Source organism: Heloderma suspectum, chromosome 2, assembly GCF_057233095.1.
Source record: "Heloderma suspectum isolate Gila_16-S chromosome 2, 16-S_ref, whole genome shotgun sequence".
Taxonomy (NCBI): Eukaryota; Metazoa; Chordata; class Lepidosauria; order Squamata; family Helodermatidae; genus Heloderma; species Heloderma suspectum.
The window spans coordinates 332,374,945-332,399,325 of NC_139459.1; the positions used below are offsets into that span (position 1 = coordinate 332,374,945).

General features: G+C 43.0%; 1 protein-coding gene across 2 annotated transcripts in view; it reads right to left on the reverse strand.

The window, feature by feature from the left end:
- Positions 1-24,381, reverse strand: part of PTPRG (protein tyrosine phosphatase receptor type G) — a 781,718-nt gene that overhangs the window by 348,386 nt on the left and 408,951 nt on the right. For both annotated transcript variants that reach the window (XM_084840496.1, XM_084840495.1), the window contains exons 3-4: positions 19,368-19,547; positions 194-342 (exon numbers count right to left, since the gene is read on the reverse strand). In XM_084840496.1, coding sequence (XP_084696622.1) covers positions 194-342; positions 19,368-19,547 — 329 coding nt within the window. The remainder of the gene's footprint in view (positions 1-193; positions 343-19,367; positions 19,548-24,381) is intronic.

Below are 24,381 nucleotides of genomic sequence, written 5' to 3' on the forward strand. Positions count from 1 at the left end.
TCTTGCTTCATTTTAAATTATAAATTCAGATCAGAAAATAAAGCCTTCAACAAATATGAGAAACAGATAGAGACTGGTGGGGGTGGGAAATGAGGTACACAAATTGCAAAACATACCGCAGGTTTCTGATGAGTCTCATATTTAAACAATATGCTTTTCATAGAAAGTGTGAGTGCACTTGCTTTCGACCAACCTCAACTGGGAATCTCCTCCCGTTGATGCTGTGCTCTGAGCCGGCTGATCCATTGCTCTGCCCCCAGTGAAACTCAACTTTCTCAGCTTTGAATCTGCCTGGTAGCCCAGCACCGCTGATGAAATAATCATCCTTTAGGAGGATAGCAACTGAAAGAAGAAAGAGGGGAAGAAGTAAAAAGAGAGAATGAGACTGAAAACACTTCTGCCATAGTTGTCACCCATGAGTCTGCAATAGCTATTTACACTGAGACAATATCCCTGTTCAGGCATCTTCCTGGGTACAGACGAACACATGGAGGGGGCCTGACTGGGGCCATACCTGGTCTCCTCTCATTCAAGGTCCTGTTAGCAAGGAGCCTATGCACACGATCTCAAGTAGCTGTGTGTTGGTACAATGGAAAATGGAAGTTCTCATCTACACATGTTCTTCTATACATATGCAGGGTCCATGGAGATTGGTGGTGGGGTCAGTGGGCATGACCGAATACTCCCTCCAGGTACTCATTTGCACCCAAATGAATGATCTTGGCTGACAGGATCAGGTGTTCAAGAGACCAATGTGTCAATGTGCTCCATGCTCTGCAACTGAATGTCAAGTAATACAAATTACGCTTCACCCCAAAGACGGGACCATCAACCATCCTATGGGCCATTTCTTCAGCAAGAATCAGTAAAAACCCTACGCGGGTGTTCCAACATAGTAAAAGTAAAACCCTACACTGCCACACTATCCCTCTCCCTGGTTTTCTAAATGCCTGATAACCATATTTCCACGTAGCTAGAATCACCATTAAAATGTTTTTAAGCTGTCACCAGATGAGGTGGTGAACTCCAGAAAGGAGAGGTTTACCAAGTTATAACTTTCCTGCTGTAAGAAAGTTATTTCTGCCCTCAGACAGAAATACAATGTTTATATCAACTTATTCATATATTTGCTTTCCTTTAATCTTCCCCCTTACCAAAATTAAATCTGTGGAGTGATACATCATCTTAATGCACATCATTTCACTGAATTAAGCAGTCCAAATTGTTTTAAAATCCTGCTGTGAGAAGGGTGTTTCTTTTTATAATTCCTGTAACTGTTTGCACTAGGAGCTAGCACAAGCAGACACTGACACAATATTCCAAATGAGATGATAACAGAATATTGTAAAGGAAGGTAAGTATTCCTTTGTTTCCACCAAAGGTCTCTTAACGTCATCAAAGACCAAAATTGTATCTGTCTCCATTATAGTGGCCACACTTTTGCATCTTGAGACTCGCCATGACATCTTTCCTCTTCTCCAGCAGATACCAAATAATAGCAGTCCTCAGGGCATGATCTTCTTATTGCCAGCCCTCTCCAACCTGCTGCCTTCCGGATGGGCTGGGCTGCAACTCCTACCATGCCCAGCCAGCATGGTCAATGATGGAAGCTGTAGTCCATCTGGAAGGCAGCAGGTTGGGGAAGGCTGCTCCATGCTCTGCAACTGAATGCTTTTTCTGCTACTCCAGGGTATAAGATAATCAGTCTATTCCACCCACATCATTGTCAAGTACTTGTTTCCATCGATAAATTGCTTGTTGCTAATGGCAGATTTCATCTACACATTGCCTATTTTCAAAGTTGCAGACAGAACTATCACATAAAGTGCATCTCAAGACTGATTCTGGAGAATTCCAACAAGTTAGCTTCCCTTACCTTGAAAATCTGCCTTTCATAACAAGCTTTCAGCACCTTTGCTGTAACCAGTTCTTACTTGTCATGTAGCATCTATATTTTACAGTCATTGGTACAGTACCAAGTCCTTTAATGAAATCCAAATGGTCTAGAAAGGATACCTGGTTATCTGACAATATCTGCCTTTGATGAACCCATGCTACATTAAAATTATTTTTAGTGGATTTACCTCTTAAATTATATTAGTACTGTACTTGCGAGCAAGCCCACTGAACTCAGGGGGAGTAATTCATCGGATTACTTTTCCATAGTGGAGGGCTGAATCTATAGAACATATACAGGCAATTATGTCTTGCCAGGCCTGTATATGATCCTGTACAACAGTCTTCCCAAACCTGGTGCCCTCCAGATGTGTTGGACTGCAACTCCCATAATTCCCAGGCAGCACATCCGGAGGCCACAAGGTCAGTGAAGAGAGCCCGTTGTAAAGATTAATTCCCAGTTGCAAATAGTTGCATAGATTCGTACAGCACAGGATCCATTTTGTGCTATGACTCCCAGGCTTGGTCCCACCAGTGTTGCAAAGACGAGCTGGCCTGTGGTAAGAACAAACAAAACAAGCAAACAAACAATAAAGTAAGCAGCTCTGTGGATAAGAACAGGACTAGTTAAGAGCTCGAACTGCATTGCTGCAGCAGGGCCATAATGTAAAATGAATCTATTTTATCCATTTGCAGACATGATTTTCACATGATTTTATCTCTCCAGAGAGCAAGTCAATTTTCATTAACAGCAGCTAGCTGCAGAGATAAAAGGCCAGAACCTGCACGGCCAGCGCTATCAAAGGGCACTTTGCATGAAATTCCGCCACTCTTAATTCAAAGAGATCTTCTCACACATCTGAAATTTCCAGCTGTGTAATCAACAAATCGACACGACTGAAAGAGTCTGCTTTGGCAGAGTGCTTAGAAAGAAAAATAACCTCAGAAAACGGACATATATAGCAATTAGGGTTCTCACAGGGCGCTTGGCGCACTGGCTCCACCAGTCAATTTTCAAGCTTCTCAATGCAGTGACATGGTGCAGAAAGTTAGGCTGTAGTCCAGCACATAGTGATGCACGTATTGATTCCACTGAAATCAATGCACCCATTTCAAGTGTGATGACTACGCTCGGTTCGCTATCCGAACTGGCTGGTTCAATAGAGAGGCAGTAAGTTGGGGGAGGGGGTTACAGGAAGATACAGGAAGGATTACTTGGAAGTGTCTTGGGTGCCTCTGTCAGCCTCTCCAGTGGCAAATGATGCTGAGAATGGCTTTTCGAACCAAGGTGATAATGTGCTTCCAGGAGACAGAAGCAGAAGTCACAGTCCCAGGAATACCAGGGGCCACGGATACTCATGACCAATAATTACACGTCAGGCCAGTACTGAAATTGTGCTTGTCTATATGCATTCAATTTGGTTGAAGAATGTATTTTCTTATCAGCAAACCTTGTAGCTTGTATCCACCCCGTACCTGGGTAAGTTTCCTCCAAGTCGTTCAGGCATTAATAGCCAAGAGGTGGTACTAGTAATGTTAAAAAATTAAAAAAATAAAATCTTCTTGTAAGTAACTGCCAGTGTGTTTTCTATAAAAATACCCTGTTCTAAGTCACTTTTGGTGTGATCTCTATGTGTAACGAATGAAAGACCTTCCATGACATGCAACAAATAGAGTTCTAAATGAAATGCATTAAAGACGTGACATGGGAGTGGGGTGGATCATGATTTATATGACGTACTCCATTTGTGGGGTGCCCATATTAGAGTGAAAAATTATAGGGTGGGGAGGGAGGGATGACTGTATAAGTGGGATAGACTACAAGACAGGGAAGGCATTTAAAGCATTTTTAAAAGTGTGCCATACTTTATGGACAGTCCTACGAGAAAGAAGGCTCCTGTGAATCTGTTACAATGCACGGCAGGATTCAGCTGCATTGTATAAATATTTGATGATATCTAAATCATTTATGGCTCTGTCAGGGGTCATTTTACTTGTTTTAGATGAATAATTAAAAGGATAATTAGGAAGATGTACAATCTGAAATGTTCATCTAATTGCTCATTTTATAGTGTCTCTTACTAGACTGTGCAAGATCTCAAAAACATACACACACCTACTTTTCCCTTTTTCAGCAACACTGTCCCTAATATTTTTAAGGCCATGAAATACTTCTGGGGTACCCATGGCTGTGTACCAATGTAAATATCGGGATATTTATATAGAGTATCCATCCATTATGCATCGTGTTAGGTTTACTAAAAATGAGAATTAGACAAAACATAGGGAAGTTTGTAAAGTTTACACACACGCACATACTTTAACATATTCTTTCATGTGAAAACTCTTAACACGGGTTTTGATATATAAAATTTGAACTAGAAAATTTGCATGCCCAAAATTCAAATTTTCTCCCTAGTAAAGCTTGAATTCCGGATGGCAAAACCCAAATGTTAGTATATTTTGCCAAGATTTTACCATTGATATTTTAAAAATTTGCCTTTAAAATTTTTACTTTAAGAATTGTGACTTCTAGAAAATCTTGCCTGTTGAAAATGTGACAAAGACCATCTAAAAGAGTTCATAATGGAAAAAAAATTGAAGTAGTTTAACATGAATTAGGCTTCATGTAAAGCAAGCGGAACCTTGTCAACATATCATAATGTTTGTGATATGAAGAGTGAGCCTGTAACCAGGCCAAGTAAGCATGAGGCAATTTTTTTAATCTGTATGCAATGCTTCAACTCTGGAAATCTTACTGATATCTAACCCATAACCAAAACTTACATTTCTGCTATTAACCTTGTTTGTACTACATTCATTTGCATAATCTAGGTATGTGTTTCTTCAAGGACAGGGTGGGGAACTATTTTGGGCCCAGGGCTTGCCTCCCAGATACCCCCTGGAGGATGGATGATGTCAGGGGCTGGCCCTGCCCCTGCCCCTTCCCCAACGCCGCACCCCTTCCCCAAAGCCACACCCCTTCCCCAAAACCACGCCACCTGACATCATCCCTGTCCTAGGAGTCAGCAAATAGAAATTAAATGGCCTAATTAATACTAATATACTAACCATGCTATAGGAATACAAAATAGTATTTATTTTTTTTCCACCCAATTCTGACTTGAACATTTTCACAGAACGTTGCAAGTACTTGTTTGGTATAAATTTTAAATCTTTTCTTTCCATCAGCAGTTACACCAACTGTGTTTGAAACATTTTACTTCTAACAATTTTTGGTGAAAGTGAAAAGGTAACTTCCAATTTCCATCAAATTATGTAGTTCTTACTTGATAGAAAATCTTGACCAAGTTATTTGATGGGCAGGCAGGGTAAGGGTATTTGTAGATAAGCATTTACTTGAATTTAAAACCACATATTACAAAACTAGCAAAACAGGTAGCAAAATAATGTTGATTTGGGCTTTTTTTTTTGCCACCACACCCTGGCCATTACATTTTAATGGGTTTTAAGATCTTCCAGGGGCAGTTTAATTTAGTAAACCCTGCCACAGTGGAAGGGTTTGATGTGATTGTCTCAAAGGTCTTCTTCAGCCTTAACAGAATTCCAGAATTAAAATCTTAGAGACCTGATGACTGATCCTGAAGGTAAAAGCATTTATTAGGCTGTCCTTAAATACACCAACTTTGAACTACCTGGCTGTCATCGACCAATCCTCCAAAACCTCAACCTCAGGGGATACCAAATCCTTATCCTCAGAAGAAGAGGCTCCAGAGTTAATGGGAGAGGACTTGGTCATGGAAAGGCATCACAGCCCAGTTCCCCAGAAAGACCCCATGGATCAGCAAGCCTGTGTCCCGAGGAAGTTGCATTACTATCCTCAGACTCTGAGGACTCAGCCATAAGGAGACTAGCATGCCACAGCCACTCCCACACTGCTGCAGCCAGAGATGTCTAAAACAGGCCAGGACCCTTTAAAGAGACAAAGCTTCAGTCAGTATGAAGATGGGGCCAACCAGCCTAAATGCAACTGCTTTCCTTTTTAAGGAACAGTCTTGTTCTGTTCCTTGTTGGAGCAACATACAGACAAACCTATCTGGCTTTCAGCCCCAGCAGCACTCAGAGCTTTCCATGGTGCTGTTCTGTTCCTGTTCCTGAACCCGGACCTTGCTGACAAACCCCAATCCATTGGTGAACCCTGCAACCCAGGCCTCATCAGCTCCTGATCAACACTAAGCCCTCATTACAGCAGAAGCAGAACAGAACACTGACAACACTGAATCCTCTGACATAAATCCCTCCCCCGCAAGATCTTGTGGCAGACAACAGCAGTCGCATGATGGAGATCTGTGGTGGGTGCCTACAACTGTGCACCATTTTGACCTTTCCACAATGCAATGGTATAGCATTGCTCCAGAGCACTGGGGAAATGTTAAAATGGAAGATTATCAACTGCCTGCTGTTCCGTTGGGCAAACATAGACATAGAAACATCAGTGAATGGGAGGGCTGGCGCTGGTGGGCCCTGCTTAGGTGCTGAGGCCCTGGCAGACAACAAGGATGTTGGTGTAGCTGCCAGCCCTCCACCTCCCAGGATCTCTGAGAAAGTTGCCTGCCCAGCATCTTCCCACTAGATTAGCTGAATATAAAAACAAGGCAGGAATCTGCAAACTAAACTCACCGAGTAAATTCCTAGATTCAACCATAGTACTGAAAGGATCCAGAATAATGCTTTCCCTCTCATTCCTTATTTTTAATAGAAGTATTGCTGGGACATTTCGGTGGGTATATTGCCATCACTTATGGTCCAGCAAATATTATGTTGGGCAAAAAATCTAGAGTCATCTTGAAATCAATGCACTTTCTTTCCATGCATCAAGTAAGCATGTTCAGGGCTGAGTTGTAACGAAGACAGCCAGGACAAGAGTGTGGATAAGAAAAACATAACTATGACTGCACATTACCGCTGCAGTGAAAGCATTCAACAAACACTCCACATGAGTGTGTGTGTGTGCGTATGGGTGGGGAATTAAACATGCTTCTAAAGTCCAATGCACACAGCAGAGTTGAGAGAAGGCATTGACTTAATTTCAGATTGCCTAGAGGCTAAGAAAAACATGTTGTATCCTTCCATTGACCACAGTCTTGCACTACCTGAAACACTCAATAAGGGTGAACAGCAGCCTTTACACAGGTCTCATGCTTCTTGGGATTTCAGGAAGTCATATGTGGCATAATTAAATATATTATCTTTGTCCTCTCACCTTCACGCGAATTGATGGTGAACTGCCTCTTGAAATCCTGCTCCAGAAGATTTTGCTGCAAAGAGGCCTACAGCCTATGAAGACTTTTGTGATTGCAGCAAGAAGCAATTTTGTTGAATTTTTATTCAAAAATTCTATAAATCTTTAAAAACAACCAAGAGTCATGTGGCAGCTTAAAGACTATTATGGCATAAGCTTTCATGGACTACAGCCCACTTCATCGGATGCAGATTTGCTCAGTGAGAGTGAGCATGCTCAGTGGCCACAGAATGCTGAGTATCTGTTGGAGGGGAGGAAAATGGGGAGGGGAGAGAAGAACTAAATGGAGTATCTTGGGAAAGGGAATGGCTGGCTGGAATCCTGAAAAGCAGCACTCCACACTGCAACATTTTGCTACACATCCCTTTTGTTCCACTGGATGTCTGCATGGAATATGTGCAAATACCTCCAGGGTTCCTGATCGCGTGGAGAGAGTCCTACACATGTACAGCTGTTTTTATCTGACTTGTTTTGTTGTGTTATTGCTATTCTGTATTTTTATGTGTTTAATATATATACCACCAGGAGAACCTAGGTTTGTTGTTGTTGTTTATTCGGTCAGTCACTTCCGACTCTTCGTGACTTCATGGACCAGCCCACGCCAGAGCTTCCTGTCGGCCATCGCCACCCCCAGCTCCCCCAAGGTCAAGTCCGTCACCTCCAGAATATCATCCATCCATCTTGCCCTTGGTTGACCCCTCTTCCTTTGGCCTTCCACTTTCCCTAGCAGCAGCATCTTCTCCAGGGTATCCTGTCTTCTCATTGTGTGGACAAAGTACTTCAGTTTTGCCTTTAAGATCATTCCCTCAAGTGAGCAGTCTGGCTTGATTTCCTGGAGTATGGATGGGTTTGATCTTCTTGCAGTCCAAAGCACTCTCAGAATTTTCCTCCAGCACCACAGTTCAAAAGCATCTATCTTCCTTCGCTCAGCCTTCCTTATGGTCCAGCTCTCACAACCATAGGTTACTACGGGGAATACCATTGCTTGAACTATGCGGACCTTTGTTGTCAGTGTGATGTCTCTGCTCTTCAATATTTTCTCAAGATTTGTCTTTGCTCTCCTCCCAAGAAGTAAACGTCTTCTGATTTCCTGGCTGCAGTCAGCATCTGCAGTAATCTTTGCGTCTAGAAAGACAAAGTCTGTCACTGCCTCCACGTTTTCTCCCTCTATTTGCCAGTTATCAATCAAGCTGGTTGCCATAATCTTGGTTTTTTTGAGGATGAACTGCAACCCAGCTTTTGCACTTTCTTCTTTCACCTTCGTCATGAGGTTCCTCAGCTCCTCCTCGCTTTTAGCCATCAAAGTGGTATCATCTGCATATCGGAGATTGTTCATGTTTCTTCCAGCAATTTTAACTCCAGCCTTGGCTTCATCAAGCCCAGCACGTCGCATGATGTGTTCTGCGTACAGGTTGAATAGGTAGGGTGAGAGTATACAACCCTGCCATACTCTTTTCCCAATCTTAAACCAGTCCGTTGTTCCGTGGTCTGTTCTTACTGTTGCTACTTGGTCGTTATACAGATTCCTCAGGAGGCAGACAAGATGACTTGGTATCGCCATACCACCAAGAACTTGCCACAATTTGTTATGATCCACACAGTCAAAGGCTTTAGAATAGTCAATAAAACAGAAATAGATATTTTTCTGAAACTCCCTGGCTTTCTCCATTACCCAGCAGATATTGGCAATTTGGTCTCTAGTTCCTCTGCCTTTTCTAAACCCAGCTTGTACATCTGGCATTTCTCGTTCCATGAATCGCTGGAGTCTACCTTGCAAGATCTTGAGCATTACCTTACTGGCATGTGAAATAAGTGCCACTGTTTGATAGTTTGAGCATTCTTTGGTGCTTCACTTTTTTGGTATGGGAATATAGGTTGATTTTTTCCAATCTGTTGGCCATTCCTGTGTTTTCCAAATTTGCTGGCATATGGCATGCATCACCTTGACAGCATCATCTTGCAAGATTTTAAACAGTTCAGCTGGGATACTGTCATCTCCTGCTGCCTTGTTATTAGCAATGTTTCTTAAGGCCCATTCAGCCTCATTATTCAGGATGTCTGGCTCTAGCTCACTGACCACACCATCAAATCTATCCCCGATATTATTATCCTTCCTATACAGATCTTCCATATATTCTTGCCACCTTTTCTTGATCTCTTCTGCTTCTGTTAGGTCCTTGCCATCTTTGTTTTTGATCATACCCATTTTTGCCTGGAATTTGCCGCCGATGTTTCTAATTTTCTGGAAGAGGTCTCTTGTCCTTCCTATTCTATTATCTTCTTCCACTTCCACGCATTGCTTGTTTAAAAATAATTCCTTCTCTCTTCTGGCTAACCTCTGGAATTTTGCATTTAATTGGGCATATCTCCCCCTATCACTGTTGCCTTTTGCTTTCCTTCTTTCTTGGGCTGCTTCCAGTGTCTCAGCAGACAGCCATATTGCCTTCTTGGTTTTCTTTTTCTTTGGGATGTTTTTTGTTGCCGCCTCCTGAACAATGTTGCGAACTTCTGTCCGTAGTTCTTCCGGGACCCTATCTACTAAATCTAGTCCCTTAAATCTATTCTTCACCTCCACTGCATATTCATTAGGAATATTCGTGAGCTCATCTCTAACTGATCTGTGGGTCTTCCCTATTCTCTTTAGTCTGATTCTAAATTGTGCAATAAGAAGTTCATGATCTGAACTGGACAGTTTAAAATGTAATACAATACAATACAATACAATACAATAATTTAACTGAACTTGTGTAGGCTAATGGCAAAGTCTGCCACAATAATTCTACTCCTTGCTTCTCATGTGGTTTCACTCACCATGGTTTTGTTGTGTAACACAACTTATGTCTCATATTTAAAAAAAACCCTCTTTGCAGGTTTTTTAACAAAATGAATACCTCACATTTTCTGGACCTTATTCTCAAGCCAAATTTATTAAGGGCTCAGAAAAAGAAGGCAAGTGAAACATTACCAAGGATATGGGAACCCTGCACTTGAAAGAGATGTGACAGGTGATACAACCTATCAACTTACACCAAAGCATTGTTTTAATTCATGACATCCATAACCAATTTTTTTCCTTTCATACTTCTCTTCAAAACTTCCACAGAATCCATATTTTTATTCAGTTTTTCATTTCAAAACTTAATTTCTAAACTTAATTCTTCTTTCCTGAAATGTAATCCATTTGTCTTCTTATGTCTTAAATAGGCAGAATGGCATGTGACCTTGATTTTTATTATGAAAAACTGATACACTATTTTTAAAAATTATTTTCCTTCAAGCCTTTCTCTTTTTATGATTGTATTTAGCACTAATCAATACAGTGGAATAAAATAAAAAGTTGATTTAATGGCTTATATTGCATTTCTTTGCCCTTTTCAACAGAAGATCATTTCTACAACATATACAGTAAACTGTGGGCAACTTGTGGCCCTACATATTTTTCCAGTTAACAACTCCCATCAGCCCTAGCCAGCATAACCAATGGTGAAAGATGATGGGAATTATAGGTCCAAACATCTGGAGGGCCACAAGTTGCCCACACCTCTGTAAACCTTCGGTTCTAAAGGTTTCTGGTACAACTCAATACGTTTCTACTCAGAAACTGACTTCAAAGGGACTTACTTCTAGCTATGTGCATTATCCTATATCAACTTATTTGCGAGTAAACCCCATTGAACTCAATCAAGCTTACTTCTGAGTAGACAAGTTCTAGATTGCACAATAAGTCACTTAACTGCAGTTTTTAATAGAAATACCTATACAGTGGTTCTATTATTGGTGAAAACGTAAGTCATATTTATTTGAAATTTAGGGCGCAATCCTATGGGGATCCCCTTCATGGATCACTGCCTTGTTGTGGCGAAGGGGCTTATGTAACTCAGTGAAGCCATAAGCTATGCCGTGCAGGGCCACCCAAGACGGACAGGTCATGGCAGAGAGTTCTGACAAAATGTGGTCCACTGGAGAAGGAAATGGCAACCCACTCCAGTATTCTTGCCAAGAAAACCCCATGGAACATATCACAATGCTAAAAGACATGACGCCGGAAGATGAGCCCCTCAGGTTGGAAGGTGTCCAATATACTACTGGGGAAGAGCAGAGGGAATTTCCAAGTAGCGCCAGAAAGAGTGAAGCGGCTGGGCCAAACCCGAAAGGACACTCAGCTGTGGATGTGTCTGGTGGTGAAAAGAAAGTCCGATACTGTAAAGAACAATATTGTTTAGGACCCTGGAATGTAAGATCAATGAATCAAGGTAAGCTGGAGGTGGTCAAACATGAGATGGCAAGATTGAACATCGACATCTTGGGAATCAGCGAACTAAAATGGATAGGCATGGGTGAATTTAATTCAGGTGACCATCATATCTACTACTGTGGGCAAGAATCCCTTAGAAGAAATGGAGTAGCACTCATAGTCAACAAAAGGGTGGGAAAAGCAGTACTGGGGTACAATCTCAAAAACGACAGAATGATCTTAGAACGAATCCAAGGCAAACCATTCAACATCACAGTAATTCAAGTCTATGCCCCAACCACTGAGGCTGAAGAAGCTGATGTTGATCGGTTCTATGAAGACGTACAACACCTTCTAGAACTAACACCAAAAAAAGATGTCCTTTTCATCATAGGGGATTGGAATGCTAAAGTTGGAAGTCAAGCAATCACCGGGATAACAGGCAAGCATGGCCTTGGTGTACAAAATGAAGCAGGACAAAGGCTAATTGAGGTTTGCTAAAAGAACACGCTGAGAAAAGCAAACATGCTTTTCCAACAGCACAAGAGGCGACTCTACACATGGACATCATCAGATGGTCAATATCGAAATCAGATTGATTATATACTTTGCAGCCAAAGATTATATACTTTGCACACTCTATACAGTCAGTAAAAACAAGACCTGGAGCTTATATACTTATATACAAAGATTATATACTCTGCACGCTCTATGCAGTCAGTAAAAACAAGACCTGGAGCTGACTGTGGCTCAGATCATGAGCTTCTTCTTGCAAAATTTCAGCTTAAATTGAAGAACGTAGGGAAAACACTAAACCATTCAGGTATGACCTCAATCATATCCCTTATGAATATACAGTGGAGGTGAGGAATAGATTTAAGGGATTAGACCTGATAGACAGAGTGCCTGAGGAACTATGGACGGAGGTCCGTAACATTGTTTAGGAGGCAACAACTCAATCCATCCCAAAGAAAAAGAAATGCAAGAAAGCAAAGTGGCTGTCTGATGAGGCTTTACAAGTAGCTGAGGAAAGAAGGGAAGCGAAAAGCAAAGGAGAAAGGGGAAGATATATCCAACTGAATGCAGAGTTCCAGAGAATAGCAAGGAGAGACAAGAAGGCCTTCTTAAATGAACAATGCAAAGAAATCGAGGAAAACAATAGAATGGGAAAGACTAGAGATCTTTTCAAGAAAATCGGAGATCTCAAGGGAACGTTTTGTGCAAAGACGGGCATGATAAAGGACAAAGAAGGCAGGGACCTAAGAAGAGGTGGAAAGAATACACAGAAGAACTATACAGGAAAGATCTTAATCTCCCTGATAGCCATGATAGTGTGGTCACTGAAGTTGAGCTGGACATCCTAGACAGTGAAGTCAAGTGGGCCTTAGGAAGCATTACTAACAGCAAAGCTAGCGGAGATGACAGTATTCCAGCTGAGCTATTTAAAATCCTAAAACATGATGCTGTTAAAGTGCTGCACTCAATATGCCAACAAATTTGGAACACTCAACAGTGGCCACAAGACTGGAAGAGGTCAGTTTACATTCCAATTCCAAAGAAGGGCAATGCCGAAGAGTGTTCAAACTACCGTAAAATTGCGCTAATTTCACATGCCAGCAAGGTGATGCTAAAAATCCTACAAGCTAGGCTTCAGCAGTATGTGAACCGAGAACTACTGGAAGTACAAGCTGGGTTTCAAAGAGGCAGAGGAACTAAAGATCAAATCGCCAACATTCGCTGGATTATGGAGAAAGCAAGAGAATTCCAGAGAAAACGTCTATTTCTGCTTCGTTGACTACGCTAAAGCCTTTGATTGTGTGGATCACAACAAACTGTGGCAAATTCTTAAAGACATGGGAGTACCAGACCACCTTACCTATCTCCTGAGAAACCTGTACGAGGGTCAAGAAGCAATAGTAAGAACCACACATGGAACAACCGATTGGTTCAAAATTGGGAAAGGAGTACGACAAGGCTGTATATTGTCACCCTGCTTATTTAATTTATATGCAGAGTACATCATGAGAAACACCGGGCTGGAGGAATCACAGGTCGGAATTAAGATTGCTGGGAGAATTATCAACAACCTCAGATACGCAGACGATACCACCCTAATGGCAGAAAGCGAAGAGGATCTAAAGAGCCTCTTGTTGAGGGTGAAAGTGGAGAGTACAAAAGCTGGTTTGAAACTCAACATTAAAAAAACGAAGATCACGGCATCTGGCCCCATCACTTCCTGGCATATAGAAGGGGAAGAAATGGAAGCAGGGACAGATTTTACTTCCTTGGGCTCCAAGATCACTGTAGACGGTGACTGTAGCCATGAAATTAAAAGACGCTTGCTCCTTGGGAAGAAAGCTATGGCAAACCTAGACAGCATAGTAAGAAACAGAGAAATCACATTGCCGACAAAGATTCGTATAATCAAAGCTATGGTTTTCCCAGTAACAACGTATGGCTATGAGAGCTGGACTATAAGGAAGGCTGAGCGCCGAAGAATTGATGCCTTCGAACTGTGGTGCTGGAGAAGACTCTTACGAGTCCCCTGGACTGCAAGGAGGTCAAATGAGCCAGGGGCCTGCAGGAGAGGCCACCACCACCACCCGGGAAGAGGCGGGCCTGCTGCTGCTGGGCCTGCGGCGGCGGCGGCTGCTGCTGCCGCCGCCGCCGCCGGCACCACCACCACCACCACCTGGCCTTCCCTGTGGACTCTGTGGCATTAATAATTCCCTGTGGCATTATTTTTAAGGGGATTTTTAATTGTTTTTTTTGTGTGTGTGTTTTCTTTTTCCTGGGGGATTTTGTTGTGGTTTTAGGGGTGGGTAGCCTGCCTGATAGGCGGGAGCGAGGGGGCATGTGTCCACCTGATGGAGGCAGTGGGGAGAGTGTTGGGGGCCAGAAGATACTGAGGCTGGGCGGCAGGCGCTGGCGGAGCGCTAGGGGCAGGCCATGGGAACAAGGGAAAGATGTGTAGTATCTGTCCCCTGCTCCGGGCCTGTCCAGAGCCAAAGGATGGCTGGGGGAGGCGTGACCCCATCTTCTGGCCTTCGTTTGCTGCTCTGTAATGCCAGGTCTGTTACCCAGAAAACCTCCCTCATCCATGACATGATCCTGGATGAGGGTGCAGACCTGGCATGTATTACGGAGACCTGGCTGGCCAAGGCTGCTGCTCCAACCCTTGCAGCCATGTGTCCAGCTGGATTTTCGTATGCACAGCAGCCGAGGGCTGGGGATCGGGGAGGGGGAGTGGCTGTTATCTACCGAGAGTCCTTGGTCTTCACCAGACCCCGTCTCCGGGAGACCAAGGTTGCTGAGTGCATGTACTGGAGGTTGGGCCTGAAGGGCAGTCTGGGGATTCTGCTCGTGTACCATCCACCCCGCTGCACGACTGACTCCCTGGCTGAGGTGCTTGAGGTGGTCTGCGATGTGTGTGTACAGTCCCCTAACTTACTGGTGTTGGGGGACTTCAACGTACGTTCGGAGGCCATCCTCACAGGAGCACCTCAGGACTTCATGGAGACCATGGCCTCCTGGGAGCTGCACCATATTCTAACTGGGCCCACCCATGTAGCCGGTCATGCACTAGACCTTGTGTTTGTTTCTGGAGAAGTGGGGAGTGATCTGGAAGTCGGGGGTATATCCACCACCCCCTTGTCATGGTCAGATCACTATCTGGCGATGTTGGACTTCTCGGTTCCACAACCCCTCCGCAGGGGTGGAGGACCCATTAAAATGGTCCACCCCAGGTGTCTTATGGATCCAAATGGATTCCTGAACGCACTTGGGGATTCTCTGGGGCATGCCAACGGCCACTCGGTCGAGACTCTGGTGGGTGGCTGGAATGCCGCAATCACTGGGGCATTAGATCAGGTGGCTCCGAAATGCCCTCTCCCCATGAACAGGGCTCGGACTGCACCATGGTTCAATCCGTGGTTACGAGCTCTGAAACAGGAGGTGAGACGGCTAGAGCACCGGTGGTGGAAGTCTCGCTCCAAAGACGATCAGACACAGGCTAGAGCTGTATCTTCAGCCTATCACGTGGCAGTGAAGGCAGCAAAAAAGGAATATTATGCTGCCTCCATCGCGTCTGCAGAGTGCTGTCCCAGGAGGCTGTTCCAAGTGGTCCGGAGCCTGGTCAGTCCTGTGGCTCCGGAACCACTGGAGCATTCGAAGGCCTCCTGTGAGGCCTTGGCAAGGCACTTTGCAGATAAAATTGATCAGATTAGGTGTGTTACTCTGCACGCTGTGGATACAGTTAGTGAGCAAGAGGCAGCCTGTGGCAAACTGGTTTTGTGGGATCGGTTCCAGCTTCTTCCTCCTGATGAAGTGGACAAGGTGCTTTCATCGGTACGGCCGACCAGCTGCTTACTTGATCCCTGCCCATCTTGGCTCATTATGAGATGCAGAGAGAGACTGGGTGAGGGGATCAAGGCAGTGGTGAACGCCTCCCTTGAGGAGGGAGTGATGCCATCAGCCCTCAAGGAGGCAGTGATAAGACCGCTCTTAAAGAAGCCCTCCTTGGATCCTCAAGTTTTGAACAACTTTTGCCCAGTCTCAAATCTGCCATTTTTGGGCAAGGTGATTGAGCGGGTGGTGGCGGTGCAGTTGAAGGCACACTTGGAAGAAACTGATTATCTAGACCCATTTCAGTCGGGCTTCAGGCCTGGGCATGGGACAGAAATGGCCTTGGTCGCCTTGGTAGATGATATGAGGAGGACTCTGGATAGGGGTGAATGCTCCTTCCTTGTTCTCCTCGACCGCTCAGCGGCTTTTGATACCGTTGACCACGGTATCCTCCTGGACCGCCTGGAGGGGTTGGGCATTGGGGACACCGTATTGCGATGGTTCCGGTCCTTCCTCTCTGGCAGGTACCAGAGGGTAGCACTGGGAGAGGAGGTTTCGGATCCGTGGCCACTTACTTGTGTGGTGCCACAGGGTTGCATCCTCTCCCCGATGCTATTTAACATCTATGTGAAGCCGCTGGGGGCTATCATCAGGAGGTTTGGGGTGCAGTGGCATCAATATGCGGATGACACGCAGCTCTACCTCTCGTTTAAATCTTCACCAAGGTTGGCCGTAGAATCCCTATCCAAATGTCTGGAGACGGTGAGTGTCTGGATGGGGAGGAATAGGCTGAAGCTGAACCCTGACAAGACCGAGGTACTTTTGGTGGGAGACAAGAGGAAGCTGGGGGATGTTGACCTGGTGTTGAATGGGGTATGGCTACCCTTGAAAGACCAGGTCCACAGCCTGGGGGTCATTTTGGACTCCCAGCTGTCCATGGAGGCTCAGGTGTCAGCTGTGAGCTGGACAGCGCTGTATCTACTCCATCTGAAACGGCGGCTGCGCCCCTTCCTTCCCGACCATCTGCTCCCATCGGTAGTACATGCCCTGGTCTCCTCTCGTTTAGACTACTGTAATGCGCTCTACGTGGGGTTACCCTTGAAGACGGTTCGGAAACTGCAGCTGGTACAGAACGCGGCGGCTCACCTGATTAAAGGCAGCCACCGGTGAGATCACATCACTCCAGTGCTGAAGGAGTTGCACTGGTTACCAGTTGTTTTCCGGGCCAAATTCAAGGTGTTGGTTTTGACCTTTAAAACCCTATATGGTTCCGGCCCAGCCTATCTTAAGGAGCGCCTCCAGCAGCACCAGACAGGCCGCTTAACAAGATCAGCCTCGGATGGCCTTCTCTCTGTCCCATCAGCCAGGACAGTTAGACTGGTGGGGACGAGGGAGAGGGCCTTTTCTATGGTGGCCCCCACTCTGTGGAACTCCCTCCCTAGGGAACTCCGTCATGCCCCCTCTTTAATGAGCTTCCGTCGTGCATTAAAAACGTTGTTGTTCAGGCAGGCATTTGGGGTGGGTTAGGGTATTTTAGAAAATGTTTTTATTGTAGAATTTTATTGTTTTAAACTGTTTTTATTGTATGTTGTACATCGCCCAGAGTGGCTGGGTGACCAGCCAGATGGGCGAGTAATAAATTTAATAATAAATAAATAAAAAAATAAAATCAGTCCATCCTAAAGGAAATCAACCCTGACTGCTCATTGGAAGGACAGATAATGAAGCTGAAGCTCAAATATTTTGGCCACCTAATGCGAAGAGAAAAGTCACTAGAAAAGACCCTGATGCTGGGAAAGATTGAAGGCAAAAGGAGAAGGGGACGGCAGAGGATGAGATGGCTGGATAGTATCACCGATGCAACGAATATGAATTTGAGCACACTCCAGGAGAGAGCAGAGGACAGGAAGGCCTGGCGTGCTATGGTCCATGGGGTCACGAAGAGTCAGACATGCCTTAACGACTGAACAACAACAACCTATGGGGATGGCCATAAGCCTTCGGACTGGGAGGCTTATGGCCATCTAAAGCAGAGCGGGATGTGTGACAGAGGCAATCTTCACCTTTGCGCTCCTCCCAATCTGTATTTTTGCTAGATGGGCATTTTTCCCCAACTAGCTGAGGTGTCGGGGAGCGGGTGGGAAGGAGGCTGGGGAAGGAAAGAGGCTGGAGAGGCCTGGGGATATGGTGCAAACTATCCCCTCTCCTCCCCACCCCCCAGCATGCCCCCTTTCCCTTTCACCAAGGTTGCCTTTGCGACATCAAAGAGGCAGCCTGTGTGGCTCTCTCCATGCCAGCTGCAATGGGGGGAAGGGGGGGATCAGACTCCAGGTCCAAGGTAGGACCTTGGATCCTGGAATCCAAACTATCGTATGGCCCTCCCAGACTCTGTCTAGGGGCCCGAGCATTGCTTTCTTAATGGCTTAAGAATAGTCGTAACAGGTAAACATAATAATTCTGTTCAAGGATGTTGAGATAGCCTTGTGGGATTTGCCAACTTCTGTATTCCTAAGGGACACTCTCTCCAGACAATAGTCTGCGGAACACAAGTGTATTTCGCCACACAACTTAAGCCCCTAATGGATCAGTAATAAGGCCAGCAGCATCTAGCAGTATAGGCTTCACAGTTATGAAGTGCATGAACTTGGGTATGACTGAAACATTATGGACAAATCCTGCAGATTTAACAATTACATGTAAGAATAAAATACAAGTAGTAACAATGTTACCTTAACAAAAACTCAACCATTATTTCTGAATTTTCTCATTAATTTTCCCTTGAGTTTTCACATCTATAGATTACCATAGGAGTAGCCGTGTTAGTCTGTTGCAGCAAAAGCAATGAAGAGTCTTGTGGCATCTTGAAGAATAGCAAATTTATTCTAGCATAAGTGTTGGTGGACAAAAGTCAGTCGTGTCAGTCGTTAAGGTGCCACAAGACTCTTTGTTGTTTTCACATCTATAGATGGTTCTCTTGATAACCCCACCACCCAAAATTTCCAGAATTTCATGCTCTGTGTCTTCTTCTCTGAACATAGGAACATCCTTGGGTCCTTTCATCATCTTACTTACGTATTTTGATACTGGAGTTCATGGTCTTTTCCTCAAGGTAATATATCAAGATTAGAGACCATTTAAGAGTTTATTTACAATAGAAATAGGGTTTCATACTGAGAATGAGTTTTTAAAAACCATTAAGGGTGTGATCCTATGCATGTTTGTAGAGAAAAAAGTCCTACAATTCCCAGCATGCCGATGTAGGTCCTATTCAGGTGTCCAGTTATGTGATTAAAATTGCATGTCGGGACAGTGGGGAGAGTGGGGCTCTGGCTCCTGGCTCTGCCCTCCTGGTCTTGGGAGTGAGTCTATCGAGGGAAGCCTGTTATATTCATGCAGTGCCCATCTACAGACATTCCATCCCAGTGTGTAGATGGAAGGGGGCAAGGATGATGGTGCCCCACACAGGTGGGGTGAGGCTGTATGTGGCCCCATCAGGTAAGAGTTTCAGCCATGCTCTCCCCTTCCATGTGACTCTTAATTGCAAGAGGGAATGCCCAAACGGCAATATAATTAACCATAAATGCAATTACATAAATGGCCAAAGAAGAAGAAGAAATAATGTGTCCTTACCCGTTTTCCCAGTATTTTTCATCCATGTCTTGTTCGAAGATTCATTATCAAAACCCACTAGGTGTATTTCTTGATATTCTTCTCCAACACGTGCCTGATGATCTATGATATCTATTGGAGACTGATGAGTTTTCCCACAATCTATGTTTGAAGTAACCCAGTGCTCAGGACCATATGCACCTGTTTCAAAGGGGAAAAAATAACACTTTGTACTGATGGTCCAACCAATAAGCAGGCAGAGCGAGTTATGAATGGCCACTTTCATTAGATGCCCTGAGTCCCACATCTGGAGTAAATTACCATGATATTTATAAATTGGTACTTCTGCTATTAATACATTTTGTATTTACTTATAAGAATTCTACTTCCAGTAATATTTTGCTACCACCCTTTACAGTGTGCAACTAGCATATGTATAATATAACTGAGAATGTAAGGCCAAAGATACGCCTAGTGATGAAGAACTAGCACCACAATCAATTTGCAGATCCAAAGTATGATCTAGGAATTCTGTTATATCATTGCTAGAACAATTTCGATTAATATTCTATGAAATTTGTAATCAAGACAGTACGTTGCAATGGAGCCTATTTATTCACTGCTAGCTACCATAAGGTTTAGAGCTACCTGCTAGCTTTTCTATCCATGAACACTCAAGTGCAGTTTTAATTGAAACTGATCTTCCACTACAGATTTCAAATTAATTCTTTTCCTTAAGTGTCTCATGCTCCAGACACCATTGTCTTGCAAAAACAAAACAAAATCCTATACCATTAGTGGAGGAAACAGAACACTTTTTTCTAACTTCCAGGTATTGATTACCTATTCCCTACATCAAAGCACAATTGACATCCTACCCTGTAATTTTTCATTCATTATGAGACATTTTATAGAATACAGAGAATTATATCACCAATCACTTGCATTTGCACTTGGCCTGGCAAGTTGATTTTTTAAAACATTATTTAAAAATTAAGGGGAATATTCCAAACTTTACTTATAGTTTTCAACTTTACTGAAGTTTTTAATGTCTTTTAATAAAAACTTGGCACATAGTAACAATTGCACTTGAACTTAGTAATAAAAGGAATTTCAAGATTCGAACACCTCGCACATAAGAGTATTCATATTTATTTCATCAGCAGCTAATGCAGCATCAATCAAGTGCTATTTGAGATAAGTGGACCCCAAACAGTTGACAAATAATCTAGGCTTGGAGCCATGATTCAGAGATCCACCTGCAGAAAGGGGTGAGCAGAAGGTGACTTTCCTGTATTCTACTCTCCCTAGCCGCTGCATCAAGCCCACTCCACAAGGACTCCGAATGGGGTCAGCTGTAGTGCAGGGGGCTGAAGTGTAAGGGGAAGATCCTGGAAAATCAGGCAGAAGCACTTTCTGTGCAGGGGCTCAGCTCGCAGAAGGTGCCTCTGCCTGATTAGCGGGGCCTTCAACCTTCAGGGGAGCCCTTTAAGGTTGCTTGGGGGTGGGGGCTGTGATGGAAAGGAGAGAGTGGAAGAGTCACCTTCCAAGGATAGATCTCTAGATCGAACTCATCCTTTTACAATACTGCAAAGCTGAAGGACCTTCTGCTTATTTGGTAACATTATGGTAACATTTATAACCCACTTTCCCCCTCCAATTGAGTCACTCAAAGTGGCTAACAAAACATACACAGAAGAATAATGATAATCCAACACACCATCCCATAAGGTGGGGTGAAGCTCCCGTCTCAGGAGGCAGAGCAGGAGGAGCAACAAATTGCATTGCTCCCGCCACCGCTTTGAGAGAGTTCTAGCCTTAAAGGTGACCTAAAAATAATTTAAAATTAAAAAATAATAATAAATGCATTGCCCCACACCCCCTAGAAAATTCCAGTGGAGACCCATGGTACAATATGCTACTTCTGAACAAGACTTTAAAATTCTAATCCAACATTCCCCCTGTATTATTTAATAAATGCCACAATTCCTATTGATGTAATATTTGAAATGTCATGGCAGTGTAGAACCACCCATGCACCTTAAAGTGTGCCAAGCAAAAGGTAATAGTAAGTTAAAAGACATTTATCACTGGCTATTAACTATAGATTGTATCCAATGCTAGCATTCCACTAGCAGAAAGCAATTACACTCACACACTCACTCAAGGTGGGGCATCCAATTTTTGCCAATTCCCCACCTACCCTCAAGAGAATCTTTTTGAGGATGCAATGAGCTGCAGTCAGTAGAGGAGAATCAGGAGAATGTTCCACCTTATGTGAGCATAAACACTTTCCACTAGTGTAAAGCCACCATTGGATCAATCCTATGATTCCTACAAAAGGAACCTCAATATTCAGATACTGATGTTGGTGCCAAACAAAGGTTGCAATATCTAGTGACCTGCTTGAGAACTTCCCAAAGGCATTTGGCTGGCCAGTGCCAGGCCCAATAAACAAGTTGATGGACCACACTGAGGGTGAACCACACTAAGCTATACTCAACAGATGGGCACCCACACCACATCCTCAGGACTGGTGGGTATACGTCCATGGCCACTGCTGGAGACAGAATGTTGGATTCAGTGGGCCACTGGTCTAATCAGTCGAGGCACTTCTTATACTCACAGTTCACTGTAAACCCTTTTTCAGCTTTTGTGTTTTTTGTAGAAAACACTGTTTCCCTTCCTTAGACCTTCACCTTAAATTTTAGCCTCTTTTCCTTTTAGCTAAAATCTTCTTCCTAAGTGTAGTTTTTAATAATAGCTTCTTTAAGGCATAAGCTGTCTTTAAATAGAAGAAAAAAATAGGTTGTTTTGCTACTTGCTACTGTACATTCCAAATAATGACTTCACCTCACTAATGAAAAGCTATTAAAAATAATGAATTCCGTCTAGATCTAATTAAAGCTAATATAAACTTCCAAGGCTTTTTTTAATACACCCCCATCAAATATTTTTCACAAAACCTATAGATTAAATATATAAATTTTAAAAGTAGTATTAAGAGCCAGACACTTAAATTTTCTTCATTTCCATTAACTTTCCAATTACCGATTTGGTTGTTTTTCTATAAAATGATTATCTGAATATATTTATTTGCACAACAGCAGATATTCATTTTTCACATAACTGGATACCTTTTGCTTCTCATGTGCTTTCTAATGCACATCGTATATTTGCCAGCAAAAGTAGTCCCGGAAATTGAATTTATTTCTCTCCATTTACTTGTATACTTGCATGGACAATCGCGCTATGAACACCATGGTACTCTGATGATATATTCTGTATCCTACTTTTATACTGATCTAAGTAAAACTAGGATAAGTCAGTCGCTTGTATTTTCAGCTTCTTTCTAACAGTAGCATTGGCAAAACAACCCTATCATTTTATGCCAACCACTCCAGTTAAAGAACAATTATTACAAACACACATTATGGGCAGCTAAACCAGGAAGAGTCTAGCCTTAGGGCAAACAGTAAAGATCAGGGTAATATAAAATAGGATCACAAAGTTACCAGTTGGACCAAAATTGTAGCATGTTTAATTCAGTGCATTATACATTTACTAAGCCTTCCTGCAATGGCCTCCTGAACATCCCTGGGGAAGAATTGCAAGCGTTTTCTGGTTAACCTTTTTCTCTTATTATTAGTACATAGTTTTACTGTGCTGTTACTTAGAACCCAGATGGAAACACTAACTGTAGGCTGCCAGGAGGTGGCATGGCTGCAGATGTAGGTCATTTCCAATTCCACATCACCCTGCAGGCTCAACAACACAGGACACCACAGTCCCCTAATTTCACTTATTTTTAAAATTTTGATCTGGCAGAACTGCTGCACGAATATGACTGCAGAATACCAGGCTTTATGGCTCTGTCTAGGAGCCAAGAGTTGGTACATACATTTGCTAGTTTGGCAGAACAGCGAATAAAATGGCAGCTTTCCTTCACATAACTTTGCTAATATGGGCTGTCCAACCATTTTGCTCGATAAAGCGGCAGACACTCCATCTGGGCCACTGAGATAATTTGCCTCTTATCTGCCAGATCTGTCATATGATTAAAAAACAACAATGCAGCACAACCAAGCACCATTAACCTATTGTTCATTATCTGTTTACAAAATTTCATTAATGACAATGATTGCCAATACATCCATGAATATCATAAAATCAAATACTCAGGGCTGACATCTTAACTTTTGACACTCACATTTAACAGCATTTTCAAAAGTTCAATATGGTGGCATAACAACAACAACAACATCTGAACCATGACAGAAAATTTTAAGCTTGCTGTTAAATTAAAACCACTGGAAATTTTGAGGAAATAATTATAATTTCTACAATTCTTAAATAAGGGCCTTAGAATGAGACAGCCAAATGAATATTCTACTACCAGTAAAAGGCAAAGTGATGGATACATCCCTTGTAGAGTAATATGTCATGAGATGGATATGATATTCATTGAAAGATTTCACCTAATGAGTGTTCTCTTTTCTTCATTGATGGCAGGATGCAAGAGCCAAGTACTACAGCCACTTTTCAAAACATGCTACATATTGTTCTTTTTAAATGTAAACCAGCCTGAGACCTTTTGTGATGAAGGGTGGTATATAAATTTCCTAATGGTGGAAATTCTACTATGTAGGAAATTTAACCACCATGACAGCATGTCCATGGTGGTCAAATTACAGCATTCTGAGTATCTTAACAGAAATGGCAGTAATATATTGCTCAATGTATTTCAAATTATATACTTTGAGACATCTATAACCCAGTTTAGCCCAATTCATACTATTGTTATTAAATTTTAATTAAATTTTAAGCATACATCCAGACTAAATATTAGTTCTAATTTAAAACTATCAAAAAGCATGCCCGTTGTTGTTGTTGTTTTGGTCATCTTAAGAGACTTGTGTACTATGTACTGAAAATGCAATGTATCAGTCACATTTACCTAATTAAATTACTGGTACAACCAGAAGTTTAGATCTACAGGAATGTTATTTACATATGGTGCCATGGGCTAAGTCAG